The 13,176-nt window shown below is 42.9% G+C and overlaps 1 protein-coding gene across 11 annotated transcripts in view; it reads right to left on the reverse strand.

Annotated features, from left to right (window-relative positions):
* Window positions 1-13,176, reverse strand: part of LOC126968289 (bromodomain adjacent to zinc finger domain protein 2B-like) — a 140,012-nt gene that overhangs the window by 77,222 nt on the left and 49,614 nt on the right. For 9 of the 11 annotated variants that reach the window (XM_050813197.1, XM_050813196.1, XM_050813192.1 and 6 more), the window contains exons 5-10: window positions 7,533-7,707; window positions 4,567-4,655; window positions 2,368-2,514; window positions 1,311-1,435; window positions 988-1,079; window positions 212-229 (exon numbers count right to left, since the gene is read on the reverse strand). In XM_050813197.1, coding sequence (XP_050669154.1) covers window positions 212-229; window positions 988-1,079; window positions 1,311-1,435; window positions 2,368-2,514; window positions 4,567-4,655; window positions 7,533-7,707 — 646 coding nt within the window. The remainder of the gene's footprint in view (window positions 1-211; window positions 230-987; window positions 1,080-1,310; window positions 1,436-2,367; window positions 2,515-4,566; window positions 4,656-7,532; window positions 7,708-13,176) is intronic. The other 2 variants (XM_050813198.1, XM_050813190.1) reach the window with 1 other exon arrangement.

Below are 13,176 nucleotides of genomic sequence, written 5' to 3' on the forward strand. Positions count from 1 at the left end.
AAATTTGATTATGTTGGTATCAAGATTTAGTACAATACAATACAAGCGACATTTCTCATTATTTTGTATGGCACTCCCGTCTCTTGAATGTAGTGTTTAAATTCTCTTTGTGTTCACCTTCTATCTACGAGGTGAACGTATATTATATTTTATCACTTTTCATAAAAAAAAACTTTATATTTTTACGTAAGTAAATTAAGTAAACACATACCCTCCTTCCAAAGCAGCACTGGGAAAGTAAATTATAAAATTAAAAAGGATTCATCATTTTTCTTACACAAAATAAATTTTATAACTACTACCGATGAGTGTCCACATTCGATTTTATTATATCACACATAAAGGATCATCTCTGAAATGGAGATTCACGGTTGACGGAAGACGGATCTGGTGCGTAAAGTATCATAGATATAGTTCTATGACTACTCCGGATCGTGTTTTTGCCGGTGTGAATCGGATTTGGATCGCACGTAGTCCCAAACCTCTCTAAGGGTTTCGGTTTTCCTTTAGAGGTATGGAACCTTAAAACTACATTAAATAATCTTGTTTTAATAATTGTTTTACCTATAGAAAGCTTCATTATCATCGAGTGACGTCATTGCGTAATATAGCCCAAGGTACCAAAAAAAATGTTTATACAAGTCATTAAATCAAACAGGCTAGACAGGTGGTACATACAGTACCTTAGTTAATTTATACGTGTAGATATAACCTGTTGCTGCTAGGTAACCGATGAAAAAGGGGGAGGTTTATTACTTTAGTGTGCGTGATAAGCTACGTCTTACACTCGTGATTTGTATGTCGCTTAGTGTTAGCGTGCGTGCATTGCAAAAATAGAGGTTAACAGTCAACCTCAATTTTTTTCGACGTTTTCACAGCTATCACAGTCTATCTAGACGTATAAATGATCTAAGGTATGTACGTATTTTAATAAGTAAAGCTAAATGAGGGATGGCTAATGTTTGTGTAGATTGTGTAGCTTATTACCTCAACAGGTTATGGGGAAGACCAGTTAAGGAGTCAATGCCTCCTCGACGGTCCTTCTCCGATCCCATACTGAATGGATACATTGGCAGGTTCTGAAACAAGCACCATTGAAAATATATTATGTTTGTTATAATAGTTATTAATATCTGCTTGATTATATTACATGGGTGGTACCCTAAAAGTGGTTAACGCCCCTTCTTCCTTCATCTTCTTTTTAGCCTACATCGATGGTTTATTGAAGTTTTCACTTCAATAAAGCATCGATGTGTGACGTAATGATGTCATCGGTAAAAGTGTTCGTCGGTAATAACATTGAAAAGTACCTTTCCCTTAGCGGCGGCTGCGACGGCGGCGTGGTAGGCTCCCTGGGCCGCCGCCTGAGCCAGCATCAGCTCACTGCGGAGCACCGACATGTCGCGCTCCTTCTCCTTGCCTGATGATGACTTTCCTGCAGACGTACAGTCTTATAGCACGGTGAATCACGGCTTGTGAAGCCACACACATGGTGGCAGAAAAATGATAAATGAAATGAAATATTATAATAAGGGACGAGACGAGTAGGACGTTCAGCTAATGGTAATTGATACAACCTGCCCATTACAATACAATGCCGCTCAGGATTCTTGAAAAAATCCAAAAATTCTGAGCGGCACCACAATTTCGCTCGTCACCTTGAGACATAAGATGTTAAGTCTCGTTTGCCCAGTAATTTTACTAGCTATGGCGCTCTTCAAACCGAAACACAATAGTCCTTACACATTAATGCTTGCAGAAAAAGGCGCCGTTGTTGTACCCATAATCTAGCCGCAATTCTGTGCAAAGAAGTCTTCCATTGGTCACACCCTGTCTTTGTATAGGGATAAGCTGACTCCACAAATCTCGATGTTAGCATCAGCAGCTTATCTCTATATTAAGGCATTTTGCGCGAGAATAAGAGTTAGTTCGTGGTCCGACTTAGTTGTCAGTAATCCACAATCCTCTATACAGATCTCAATAAATTGTAAAATGTGCTAAAACTTTAATTACTAAGCCTGTATATACTATAAATACTAAATCTTATTTTTAAATTATCATATAAGAGTCTGTTTACCATAGTCCTTAAATTACTTGTCTCAATCCTTACAATCCTTTCATAACCTGCTGGGCTAGCAAGCGCAACTACAGATATATCGTGACGCGAGAGAGAAACGTTATCTACAGCAAATAAGACTTAACATCTTATATGTCTCAAGGTGACGAGCACAATTGTAGTGACACTCAGAATTTTTCCAAGAATCCTGAGCGGCACTGCATTGTAATGTGCAGCATCAATTACCATCAGCTGGACGACCTGGTCGTCTCTTCACTTCTTGTCATAAAAAAACAGGATGATGAACTTACTGGGAGGTTGAGGCTGATGTGACTGCTTGGAGACTGGTTTGGAATGATGCGGCTGCTGTGCCAGGTTGTTGAGGGAAGCCAGGCTCGACAGAGACTGTGACGCCATTGTCGATGGTGACGAGGTCTTTGGGAACCCGTATGTTGATGCTGTAAGGAAACATAACATTTATATAAATTTTTGTAACCAAAATTTATGAATGATGCGATACTCAACGATGATAAGAATTCAATAAACCAACTGAGGTGAGCGGGTGCGGAATACTGTTTGCTGATTGGTCAGGAAACAATTACAACATATCTTTATAGAAGATCTATTTAACCGACTTCAAAAAAGGAGGAGGTTCTCAATTCGTCGGTATTTTTTTTTCTCAATGTATATTACACAAATTGTGTAATACAAATTTAATGCGGATGATGCGAGACTCGAAACCTTATCGAAATTTGATCGATGTTAAGCATCAGTGCCGCTATTGGTAGAACAGTTGACTCCCACCACAGTGTTTTCGGTTTTCAAATTCAATTTTATTTATTTATGGTGTATGTGGATGATGCAGCTACTGTACTCAATAACTTTTGTATTAATTTACATTTACTTTTTTTACTTATTCGTGTAAGACATTGACTATTTGACGTTTGAGTGTGTTTGTTTCATCATTTTACATTTTACATGTTATATTGTAATTGAAATGATTTGTAAATCGATGTAAATGTAAATCTTGATATAAAAGAGTGGCAATGAGTTTCTTGCTACTTCTTCTCATTAGCTCAACCTTTTACGAAGTAGCGGTAGATTCAATAAGAAAAATATTTTTTTTTGACATTCATAAGTGTCATTTCCGTGACCTACATGAATAAACTGATTTTTATTTGATTTGAATTGTTTATTGGAAGCTTTATAAGGTAGGAAACTTCAGAGAATGAGCCGTGGTTACCATATACCATCAGGTGACTCTCTTCAATAAAAAAAAAGTCCAAAGACGGTGTGCGGCGGTAATGACTGACACGGATACCGTGTCACCATTACCTTGTATATATCACAACACACTTATTAGACTACTAATATAATAGTACGTGATACTGTACAAATAATTGTTAAAGATTCTACGGCGGTGTTGCACTGACGTACAGTTAATTGAAGTTTATTGATAGTCCAGTCATTTAAGCTTAAATTAGGTAAGAATCTCGAAATTCGAGATACCCAGCTATAAGTCTGTAAATACTTGTACATTGACACCCTAAAAGTTGTCTCAAAACCTACATATGGTAGGGTGTACGCAACTATTAAAATTTCAAGGTCAAAGGTTACAAAAATCGGTTTTTTGCGCTTTTTGCGCTAAATTCCTATGGGTTTTTGTTATTTGTATTTATTATCAATATCGTAGAATACGAAATTCTCTACAAATTTTGTTTGAAAAAATTTTTATACGGTGAACCGTTTTCGAGAAAGAGCGCGGAGAGCGCGCGGTCACAGCATCACTTCAGGTCAACCGGTGCCTCCGGTCGAAAACGCGCCCTACCATATGTAGGTTTTGAGACAACTTTTAGGGTGTCAATATACAAGTATTTACAGACTTACAGCTGGGTATCTCGAATTCCGAAGTGAACTTACTATAATGACTGGACTATGATAGTTATTCGATCATGGTGAAGAACTACTAAATCGACATTCGAAAGCGCAATCGCACAATAATCGATTCAGTCATTCGTTTATTCTACAACAATCGCCTATTGCAAATATAAAAGCTTTTATCTATACCCATGCTTTAAATCCTCTATTAAAGATTCTAAAACAGTTAACTTATTGCGAACATTAAAACACCCAATGCCCTAATAACCATTACAGCATCCAAACGAGTGTTGTAATGAAATTCAGTACAACATTATATCATCTGTTTCACTTGGATTATATTATGGTACTAGGACTGGCTTTTTTAATGTTAGCAGTAAGTTAACTGTTTCAGAATCTTTTAGAGGATTCATATTCTGGGTGTAGATAAAGTCTTGTATGCAACTGTTGATAATTAGGTATTAAAACACTCATGTGATACTATTATCATGATGAACCCACATTCGTGTTTTAATACCCCTTATTACACAACAGTTGCATAAATAACAATTTAATTGTGTATCAAAATTAAAATACTGCATAGTAGCATTAATATGATACTTCAAATATAAGATCTAAGTAACAAATATTACCCCAGTCAGCCATGCTGTGTTGAGAGTTAGTGCTCGTTGAAGGACTCTTGTCTTTTGGTGGCATACTGGATACACTGCTGCGGCCGGATCTGTACGGAACATATAATTATGTCACTATAATTATTAGCAATATGTCATGTTTTTAAAGTACTAACCCTCACTTCTAGGATAAATACACAAATAAAATTTGAAAAACAACATTTTATGAACGATGCGGGATTCGAACCCACGACCTCCGGCGTTCCGTGCCGTTGCTCTAACCAACTGAGCTAACCGCTCGAGTACCGCCTCGTTATAAAATTCTGTTTGCTTTGTTCAACTCTCATAGAGCACCGGCACAGAACGCCGGAGGTCGTGGGTTTGAATCCCGAATCGTTCATAAAATTTTGTTTTTCCAAATTTTATTTGTGTACTAGCTGACCCGGCAAACGTTGTTTTGCCATATAAAGTATAATTCACGCGATAGTTTTATAAGTAATAAAATATTGCCTATATTATAGCCTGTACATCATTTTGTTCTATTGTCAATAGTTTTTGCAGCGCACGCAAAAATAGGTTTTCGATTTTACACCTTGTGATACAAAATAGCAATTTTATTACGGATCCCTAATTTTGAATTTGAATTTGAAAAAAAAACATAGCCTATAGCCTTCCTAAATAAATGGACTACCCAACACTGAAAGAATCATTCAAATCGGACCAGTAGTACCAGAGATTAGCGCGTTCGAACAAACAAACAAACAAACAAACACTGCAGCTTTATAATATTATTATAGATAATGATTAGATTTATAATTACATTAGACATCTAATGAAGGTGGTGTATGACATAGCCACAGACTGCCATTCTATTCTATTCTTTTTAGTGGCTTCTGTGGAAAGGGCACCATACCTCGCCAATGTCACGTTTCAGTAGACCACCAATCTTAGAGTGTGTATTGTGGGAGGCACTTTTGCACAGGACGCCGGCAAGACCAAAATGGCGCATTTTTCTACCGTGAACAAGTAATGTATAAGCAATATTGTGTTGTAGTCTGAAGGGCGCCACAGCTTGTAAAATTACTGAGCCAATGAGACATATCATCTTATGCCTCAAGGTGACGAGCGCAATTGTAGTGCCGCTCAGAAGCATCAGCTGAACGTCCTGCTCGTCTCGTCCCTTATTTTCATAAAAAAAGAAAGCAAACGGTTGCTTAAAACTCAGTGGATTTCGGCTATCTCCGTTTTTTACAAGATTAAAGCCGTCATCTTTTAATCCATCAATCACTGCACGTTTCATACAATCGAGTGAATCGCTTTTTTCTTAGAGAGTCGCTAGGCTGAGCCCACGGCCCATTTTAAGAGAGATTCGTATAAAACAAAGAATTGTCGTCCACAGTTACAAACGCTTGGACACGTTACAATCTGTTGTCTGTTTGAAGGGTGATTTGAGATGCGCTTTCACATTCGGTCACAGATCTGTTTACAAATGACTTCGAGAGTACCACCGCCGAGTGTTCACACCATGTAACTAACCTACAAATATAGAAGAAGGTCTTTCTACAAATATAGAAAGACCTTCTTAAAGGTCGGCAACGTAACTCTTTGCCCTCTGCCTGGCAAGGTTTGGAAACCAGAAAAATATTCTAACCAGTAAATTCAAGAGAATTGTTAAAAAACGTTTCGTATGATAAAGGTTACTATAACATAAATGACTTTCTTAATGATACGACAGATAACAGATTGGGGATGGAGCGACCGCCTTCAGGCTATAAAAAAATAAGTTTTATTGTACGATATTGCATTGTAGCCATATTTTTATGGAAAAAAAAGAATCCCGCTGAGTTTCTTCCCCATTCTTCTCAGGTCTGAGGCATACTTTTACGAATGGGTTTTCTTTGCCTTTCAATAAGTGATATCATATCATATTTTGAATAAAAGTATTTGAATTTGAATTTGAATTTTGAATTAATTGCGTAGGTTTTAAAACATAGGTATAAAACATCTCTCTTGAGCGTTTCAACTCCGAATGGAATAATAAATACAAGCGGACTAAAACCGTTAAATTTAAAACCGGTTCCAACCTTGACCTCTGGTGTTGCGGATGACTATGAGTAGGTTTTCACTTTCCATTAGGGACCTTCTCAAAGTCAAAGTCAAATAATCTTTATTCAATTAGGCTTAAAATAAGCACTTTTGAATCGTCACTATAAATATTTCTTTTAAATTACCGTATCTACCACAATGTTCGCAAAAATTAGAGTTCGTGAGAAGAACATGCAAGAAACTCAACGGCCACTTTTTTCAGTCAATAGAATATTTTACAATGGCTGTAATATATACCTATAACAAATTAGTTTGTAAGGTACATCAGATATATGAATCCTGTTCAAAGTTAAAAGTAATAAAGGATTAATTGTATAAATATAAATTATCGTATATTGCATGTATGACGACGCCGTGCTAACACGGGTTATACACAATCTTTATATACATAATTCTTGTGTGCGTGTGTATGTCACTGAACTCCTCCTAGACGGCTGGACCGATTCTAATGAAACTTTCTGTGTGTATTCAGGTGGATTCGAGAATGGTTTAGATTCACAATTGAACTACCTCCTAAACGGCTGGACCGATTTTGATGATATTTTTGTGTGTTCCAGTGAATTTGAGATTGGTGTGTGTCTTCAGGTGGATTCGAAAATGGTTTAGATTCACAATTAAACTACCTCCTAAACGGCTGGACTGATTTTGATGACTTTTTTGTTTGTTTCAGTGAATTTGAGATTGGTTTAGATTCTCAATTCCGCCCATATAATATAATTCTCCTGCTCATGTGTATGTTAGTGAACTGCTCCTAACGGCTGGACCGATTTTTCAAATTTAAAACATGTGTACAGGACAACGTCTGTTGGGTCCACTAGTATAACTATAAAATTACAAAAGCAATCCTCAAATATAAAATACTGTATTTCAAATAGAATCACCTCTCATTTCGACTTGGCTGTTTCGGTTGTTTGGGTTGCTTCATGCTTGAGCCGGAGAGAGCTGACAGCGCCGCGTAGGGGTCACCAAGCTGTGGAAAGTTAAGACCAGACGCTTGCAGCCGCGCCAGGTAGTCCTGGGCGGCAAGGTGAGACGCCATTGACCACCATGCTGCACCTGAAAAGAAACATGTAAATCTTAAGTATTTTCAAAAATTATGCCAAAACCCATGTGCAGTAAAAATTGCCCCTGAAGCAACAAAAACTATTAACAACTTGGACTTTTACTCTCTCGACTCCTATTAACCTCCATCGCCCATGACGATGTTGACTATAAAGTCAACCGAACTTGGAAAAACTTTTATTTAAATGACCGATTTTAAATTGAGACAATTCGCTCGACATTATTGTGCCCTCGGGCTCTGGCCCCACCTCTAGTAAGCCGGCAACACGCTGTTCGCCCGTCCTCCCCATCAATAAACCTCCACCGCCTGTCTTCCTTCGGGATAAGGCGAAGTGGAGTTATGTTACCCAACTTTGCTCCGACAATTAAGTGCAATACACACGCGCCTCAAACACAGGTGAGGCGATACGCGTGGTCGTCCCGACTACGAACGGCATCCGCAGCCTCACCCGTCCCCTCATATTAAAGGATGTCCCTTACCACACCTTCGCGCTCCCGGAAGGGCGAAAGGTTAAGGCCAACCTCCGTGGCCTCTGTTTTGAGCTTTCCAACAAGGTCATACTGGAGGATCTTTTCAAACAAGGTTGGAGGCTGTACATAAAATGTACACGAAAGTTCCTATAATCCCTTTCTGGTCCAGAGGGCATTCACAGTGCATCTTCATCCTGATCGGTCCTGAGCAACTCTCTTAATTTCACTGCAGGTCTTTACAATGGCTTTCGCTTCTTCAATCACATTCTTCCACTAGGTTTGCTTTCCACGGCCATATTTGCGTTTTCCTTGGATGTTCCAGTCTAGGGCTCCGGAGTGGGAGTGACTTCTTAGCAGCGTTTTCAAACATGGTAAAATATGGATCCCATCTTAGGAAATGTAGTTAAACGATTGATTTTTAGTTTCAATAGTGTTGCGTAGCAACCCTTTGAAGTATATGACGAGAGTTGTCAAACTTCAAGACATTGTTAATTTCAACAGCTCCGTCAGCAATACTCGTAGCTCAGCGGAAAAGTGTTTACTTTAGACGCTGTAGACCCGGGTTCGATACACCTACCAGTGTATGGATTTTAATGGGTTTTGTGAAGTTAAAGGAAATTTCTAGTTAGTTCAGGATCAAATCGAACAGAAAAAAAGGGATGGAAAATGTGTAAGCAGGATAAAAATAGTTAAAAGAATTTTCTAGTACAATTTAAATTTAAAGATGGAATGGGAGAACCATTTTGAAAATAGAACGGATCCGGGGGTATATAAGCCGTACTAAGCGTGGCCTACGGCAGTTAGCGAGTTCGATTCAGGCAGGCAACGCGAGCACACGTGCCGCGTTATCTGTCCTCCTTCGAATACTTTTATTACCTGCGTTATCGCACTACCTGCTCAGGCCACCTGGGCTAGTTATTGTTATCGCGCGCCATTGTTCGGGACTCTTTGAGTCTCGCACCTGTTACGTTCCTTCGCGGAACGTAGCTTAGTTATAATAAGTGTTAATTACCCGGTTTTACGATCGTGTTAGTTAGCACCTGTGCTGTGTTTAGCGATTCTGCACGCTAATCGTGTGTGTTGTGAGTGTTGCAGATCGTGCCGTGTGTGTCTTCTCCGTGGGGGCCTGCACAGCGTACATCGGGGCTCCGGCCCAGCCAGTCTACAGCCAGCAAAGCTAAGTCTTAGGCTTAATTATTATTATTAATTTCTTTTAATTTTTGTATATTTCATTATTATTAATAGTATTTTATTAATGTGCAAGTGTACAACAAAAGTATAGTTGTCCACTTTATCAGTATATTCCCCCTCTGCCTGACTCGGGCAGCGGGGGTTGTCACCCGCTTAACTTATTAATAACAACCATGGCTTCACCATTGGTTCCCGACGAGGGCTTCTTCAGCGCTCTCTTAGATAAGTTATTTACGGAGAAGATCGCTCCGTTAATTAAGGTATCTATAGATGAGTCAGTGGATGTCGCTATTAAAGCGAAATCCAAAAAATATAAATCGACAACTGACGTTTCGAGTTCCGACGGGGAATCCGAAATGGAGTTAGGCAATGCGTCCGACGCAAGTTCCGTGGCCTCGGTCAAACCGAGGAAAGTGATCACCCGATCAGCCCGCCCGCCTGTCCTTCAGGCGTACTTTGACGCGCAGGCGACCCCTAAGGTCCCCGCGGTCAGTCCTGTCCGCACGGTAGCCCCTCAGGCTTCCAGTGCATCACCGGCCCGGCCGGAATCCGCTCTACCGTCGAGAGCGGAGAGTGTCGCGTCGGATGCTGACGGCTTCATCACCGTCAGCCGCAAGAAGAAGCGCGGTCGTGAATCGCCTTCTCTAGATAGCACACCCGCGAAGAAAGCCGCGGCCACGACTGGCTCCGCTCCCGCGTCCGCGCCCACGCCCGCTAAAGCCCGCGTACCGCCTCCGACCAAGCGCCCGCCTCCTATTTTTATAGGGGACCGAGGCCGATGGTTAACCGTCAAAAACAGGATCCCGAAGACGCTCTCCTTCCAGGCGAGGGCGTACCAATCACTAATTAAACTAGAGACCAGAGAGGTAGCGGACCACCGCGCCCTGACATCTCTTCTTAGAGAGCTGAGTGTGGGTTTCCACACGTACGCCCTGCCTGAGGAGAAGCGCCTGAGGGTCGTTATTAGAAACGTCCCCAAAGAGATAGACGAGGCCGACATTCTGTCGGACCTCAAAGAGCAGGGCTACCCTGCACACGAGGTGCACCGTATGCGCGGAACCAACAACAAACAACCATTTAACATGGTTCTCGTAGTCCTCGACCTCACGCAAGAGGGAAAGGAAATTTTCAACATCAAATCGGTTTGTTCCCTTCAGGGCATCCGTACCGAAGCTCCTCGCAACCGCGGGGGGCCCGGTCAGTGTCACAGATGCCAATTATACGGGCACTCGGCACGAAATTGCGAACACACTCCGAGGTGTGTGAAGTGCCTCGGGAAACACGGCACGCCAGAGTGCCCTCGACCAGCGCAATGCGCGGAGCCCCCGGCCTGCGTCTTGTGCGGGGAGAAGGGGCACCCCGCGAGCTATCGCGGGTGTCCCAAGGCACCCAAACACAAGCGTCACCCAGGGCGCCGCCAGCCGCAAGGCAGAGCAGAGAAGGTGGAGTTCACTCCAACCTTCAAACCTGCGCCGCCTCCGAAAGTAAACGCCTGGGCGAGGTCTCCTCCGGCTGCCACAGAGGCCACTCTCGCGGCCCCCGCGCCCCTCCGGCCTCCGCTAGCGTCCCGCCCGGCGGCGTCGGTCCCGCGACCGAGGCCACCGGCGCCCGCGTCCGCGGCAACAGGTAGCAAAGGCGGCAGCACCTTTGCTTTCATGTTCGAACTGTCAGAGATGTTCGACATTGACGAAATAACAGCCCTGGCCAGCAGGCTCGATGCTGTCCGGGAAGACCCGCCGTCGCTCCTGCAAGTTATGGCAGACAACGGCAAAATATTCCGTGCCCTCACCGATATAGGGCTAAAGTATAAAAACAACATTCGCGATGCCTAATTACGTAAGCGGACGGGTCAAACCACATACGCTCCGTATAGCGTATTTTAACGCCCAAGGCCTTAAGCCTCAACTAGACTTGGTGAAGGAGTTCGCTCACGAACATCAATTAGACCTATTCTTAGTGCAAGAGACATTTTTAAAACCACGTATACGCGATCCGCGTATCGCTAATTATAACTTAGTTAGGAATGATCGCACCACCCGTATGGGCGGCACCCTCATTTATTTTAAAAGGTCTCTACACTGTATACCTATAGATCCTCCGGTCCTCACTAACATCGAGGCCTCTGCCATCCGGGTCAGTATGGCGAATCACCAGCCGATCACTGTTATTTCAGCTTATCTTCCGCCGAACAAACAAATATTAGACACAGATATAGAAGCATTACTCGGCCACGGGGCCGCAGTCATAGTGGGCGGCGATCTTAACGCCAAACACTCTAGCTGGAACAGTAGAGCCACAAATAGAAACGGAATTTTATTAGACTCTCTCACAGACACGCGGAACTTTTCAGTTATAGCACCCGACGAACCAACACGTTATCCGGATAACGTCGCGCACCGACCCGACATTCTAGACGTTGCGTTACTTAAAAACGTAACGCTCAATGTAAATTCAATCGAGGTTCTTCACGAATTAGAGTCAGACCACCGGCCCGTCGTCCTAAATCTAGGCCCACCGGTTAACTTTCAACCACCGACGAAAACAGTGATCGACTGGCAACGGCTGGAAAAGGATCTCGAGTCTATCAAGTCCGACGACCTTGACCGTATACCGGACGTCATCGACTCGGTCGACACGGCTCACAGTGCTATCTCTCATGTGACGTCACACATACAGAGTAGGATCAAGGCCTGCTCCAGGCAGGTTCCGACGATGCAACCGCATCGCCTAAACCTGCCTCCAGAGGTCAGGAACTTACTCACACAGAAGCACAGAGCCACTAGACTTTACGACAGGTATCCGTCGGTCGAGAATAGGCGCCACCTCCGCTACCTACAGCGGGTGGTACGGGAACGTATCGCGGAACTCCGCGGCGAACGTTGGGACCGCTTGCTCGGCAACCTTAAGCCATCACATGTGGCTTTCTGGAAGCTGCCTCGCGCGTTCAAACAGGAGCCGCCCACTGTCATGCCTCCTTTGGACAGACCGGGACTGCAGCCGGCGCTCGATGACGATGAGAAGGCTGAATGCCTCGCCGATAGTCTCGAGAGTCAGTGCTCTCCAAATGCAGCAGCCGACCCGACACACGTTGACGAAGTTGATCGTGAAGTTGAACGTCGCTCCGCTCTAAGCCCTTCAGGCGACGTAATAAAACCCACCTCTTACGAAGAGGTGAAACTAATCATTAAGGAGCTTCACTCCAAGAAGGCCCCGGGGCCCGACACTATAAACAATAGGGTTCTTAAAATCCTACCCTCGACCCTTATTACTTTATTGGTTACCATTTTTAATATTCTATTGTCTAATAGCGCGTTCCCCGAACAATGGAAGGATTCCATTGTTATCGGTATCCCAAAACCCAATAAACCTAAAGCTAATCCGAGTAGCTATAGGCCTATTAGTTTAATTAACTCGATCGGGAAACTTTACGAAAGATTAATTCTCGCGCGTCTTAATCATTACATCGCGGAGCTTAACCTGATACCCGACATACAGTTCGGATTCAGAACCGCTCACTCGTGTCCCCAGCAGGCTCACCGACTCACCGAGTACATTCTCATACGGCGTCAATTTCACGCTACCACGGCAGCCGTGTTTTTCGATGTCGCGAAGGCCTTCGACAAGGTATGGCACAACGGCTTAGTATTCAAGCTGTATCAACTGGGAGTGCCAGACAGGCTCGTGCGCATCATTCGAGCCTACCTTACCGATCGCTCCTTCCGATATCGAGTAGAGGGCACCCTATCCTCACCCAGACCCATCAGGTCTGGCGTGCCACAGGGCTCGGTCCTCTCTCCCACT

This window comes from Leptidea sinapis, chromosome 15 (genome assembly GCF_905404315.1).
Source record: "Leptidea sinapis chromosome 15, ilLepSina1.1, whole genome shotgun sequence".
In the NCBI taxonomy this organism is placed as follows: Eukaryota; Metazoa; Arthropoda; class Insecta; order Lepidoptera; family Pieridae; genus Leptidea; species Leptidea sinapis.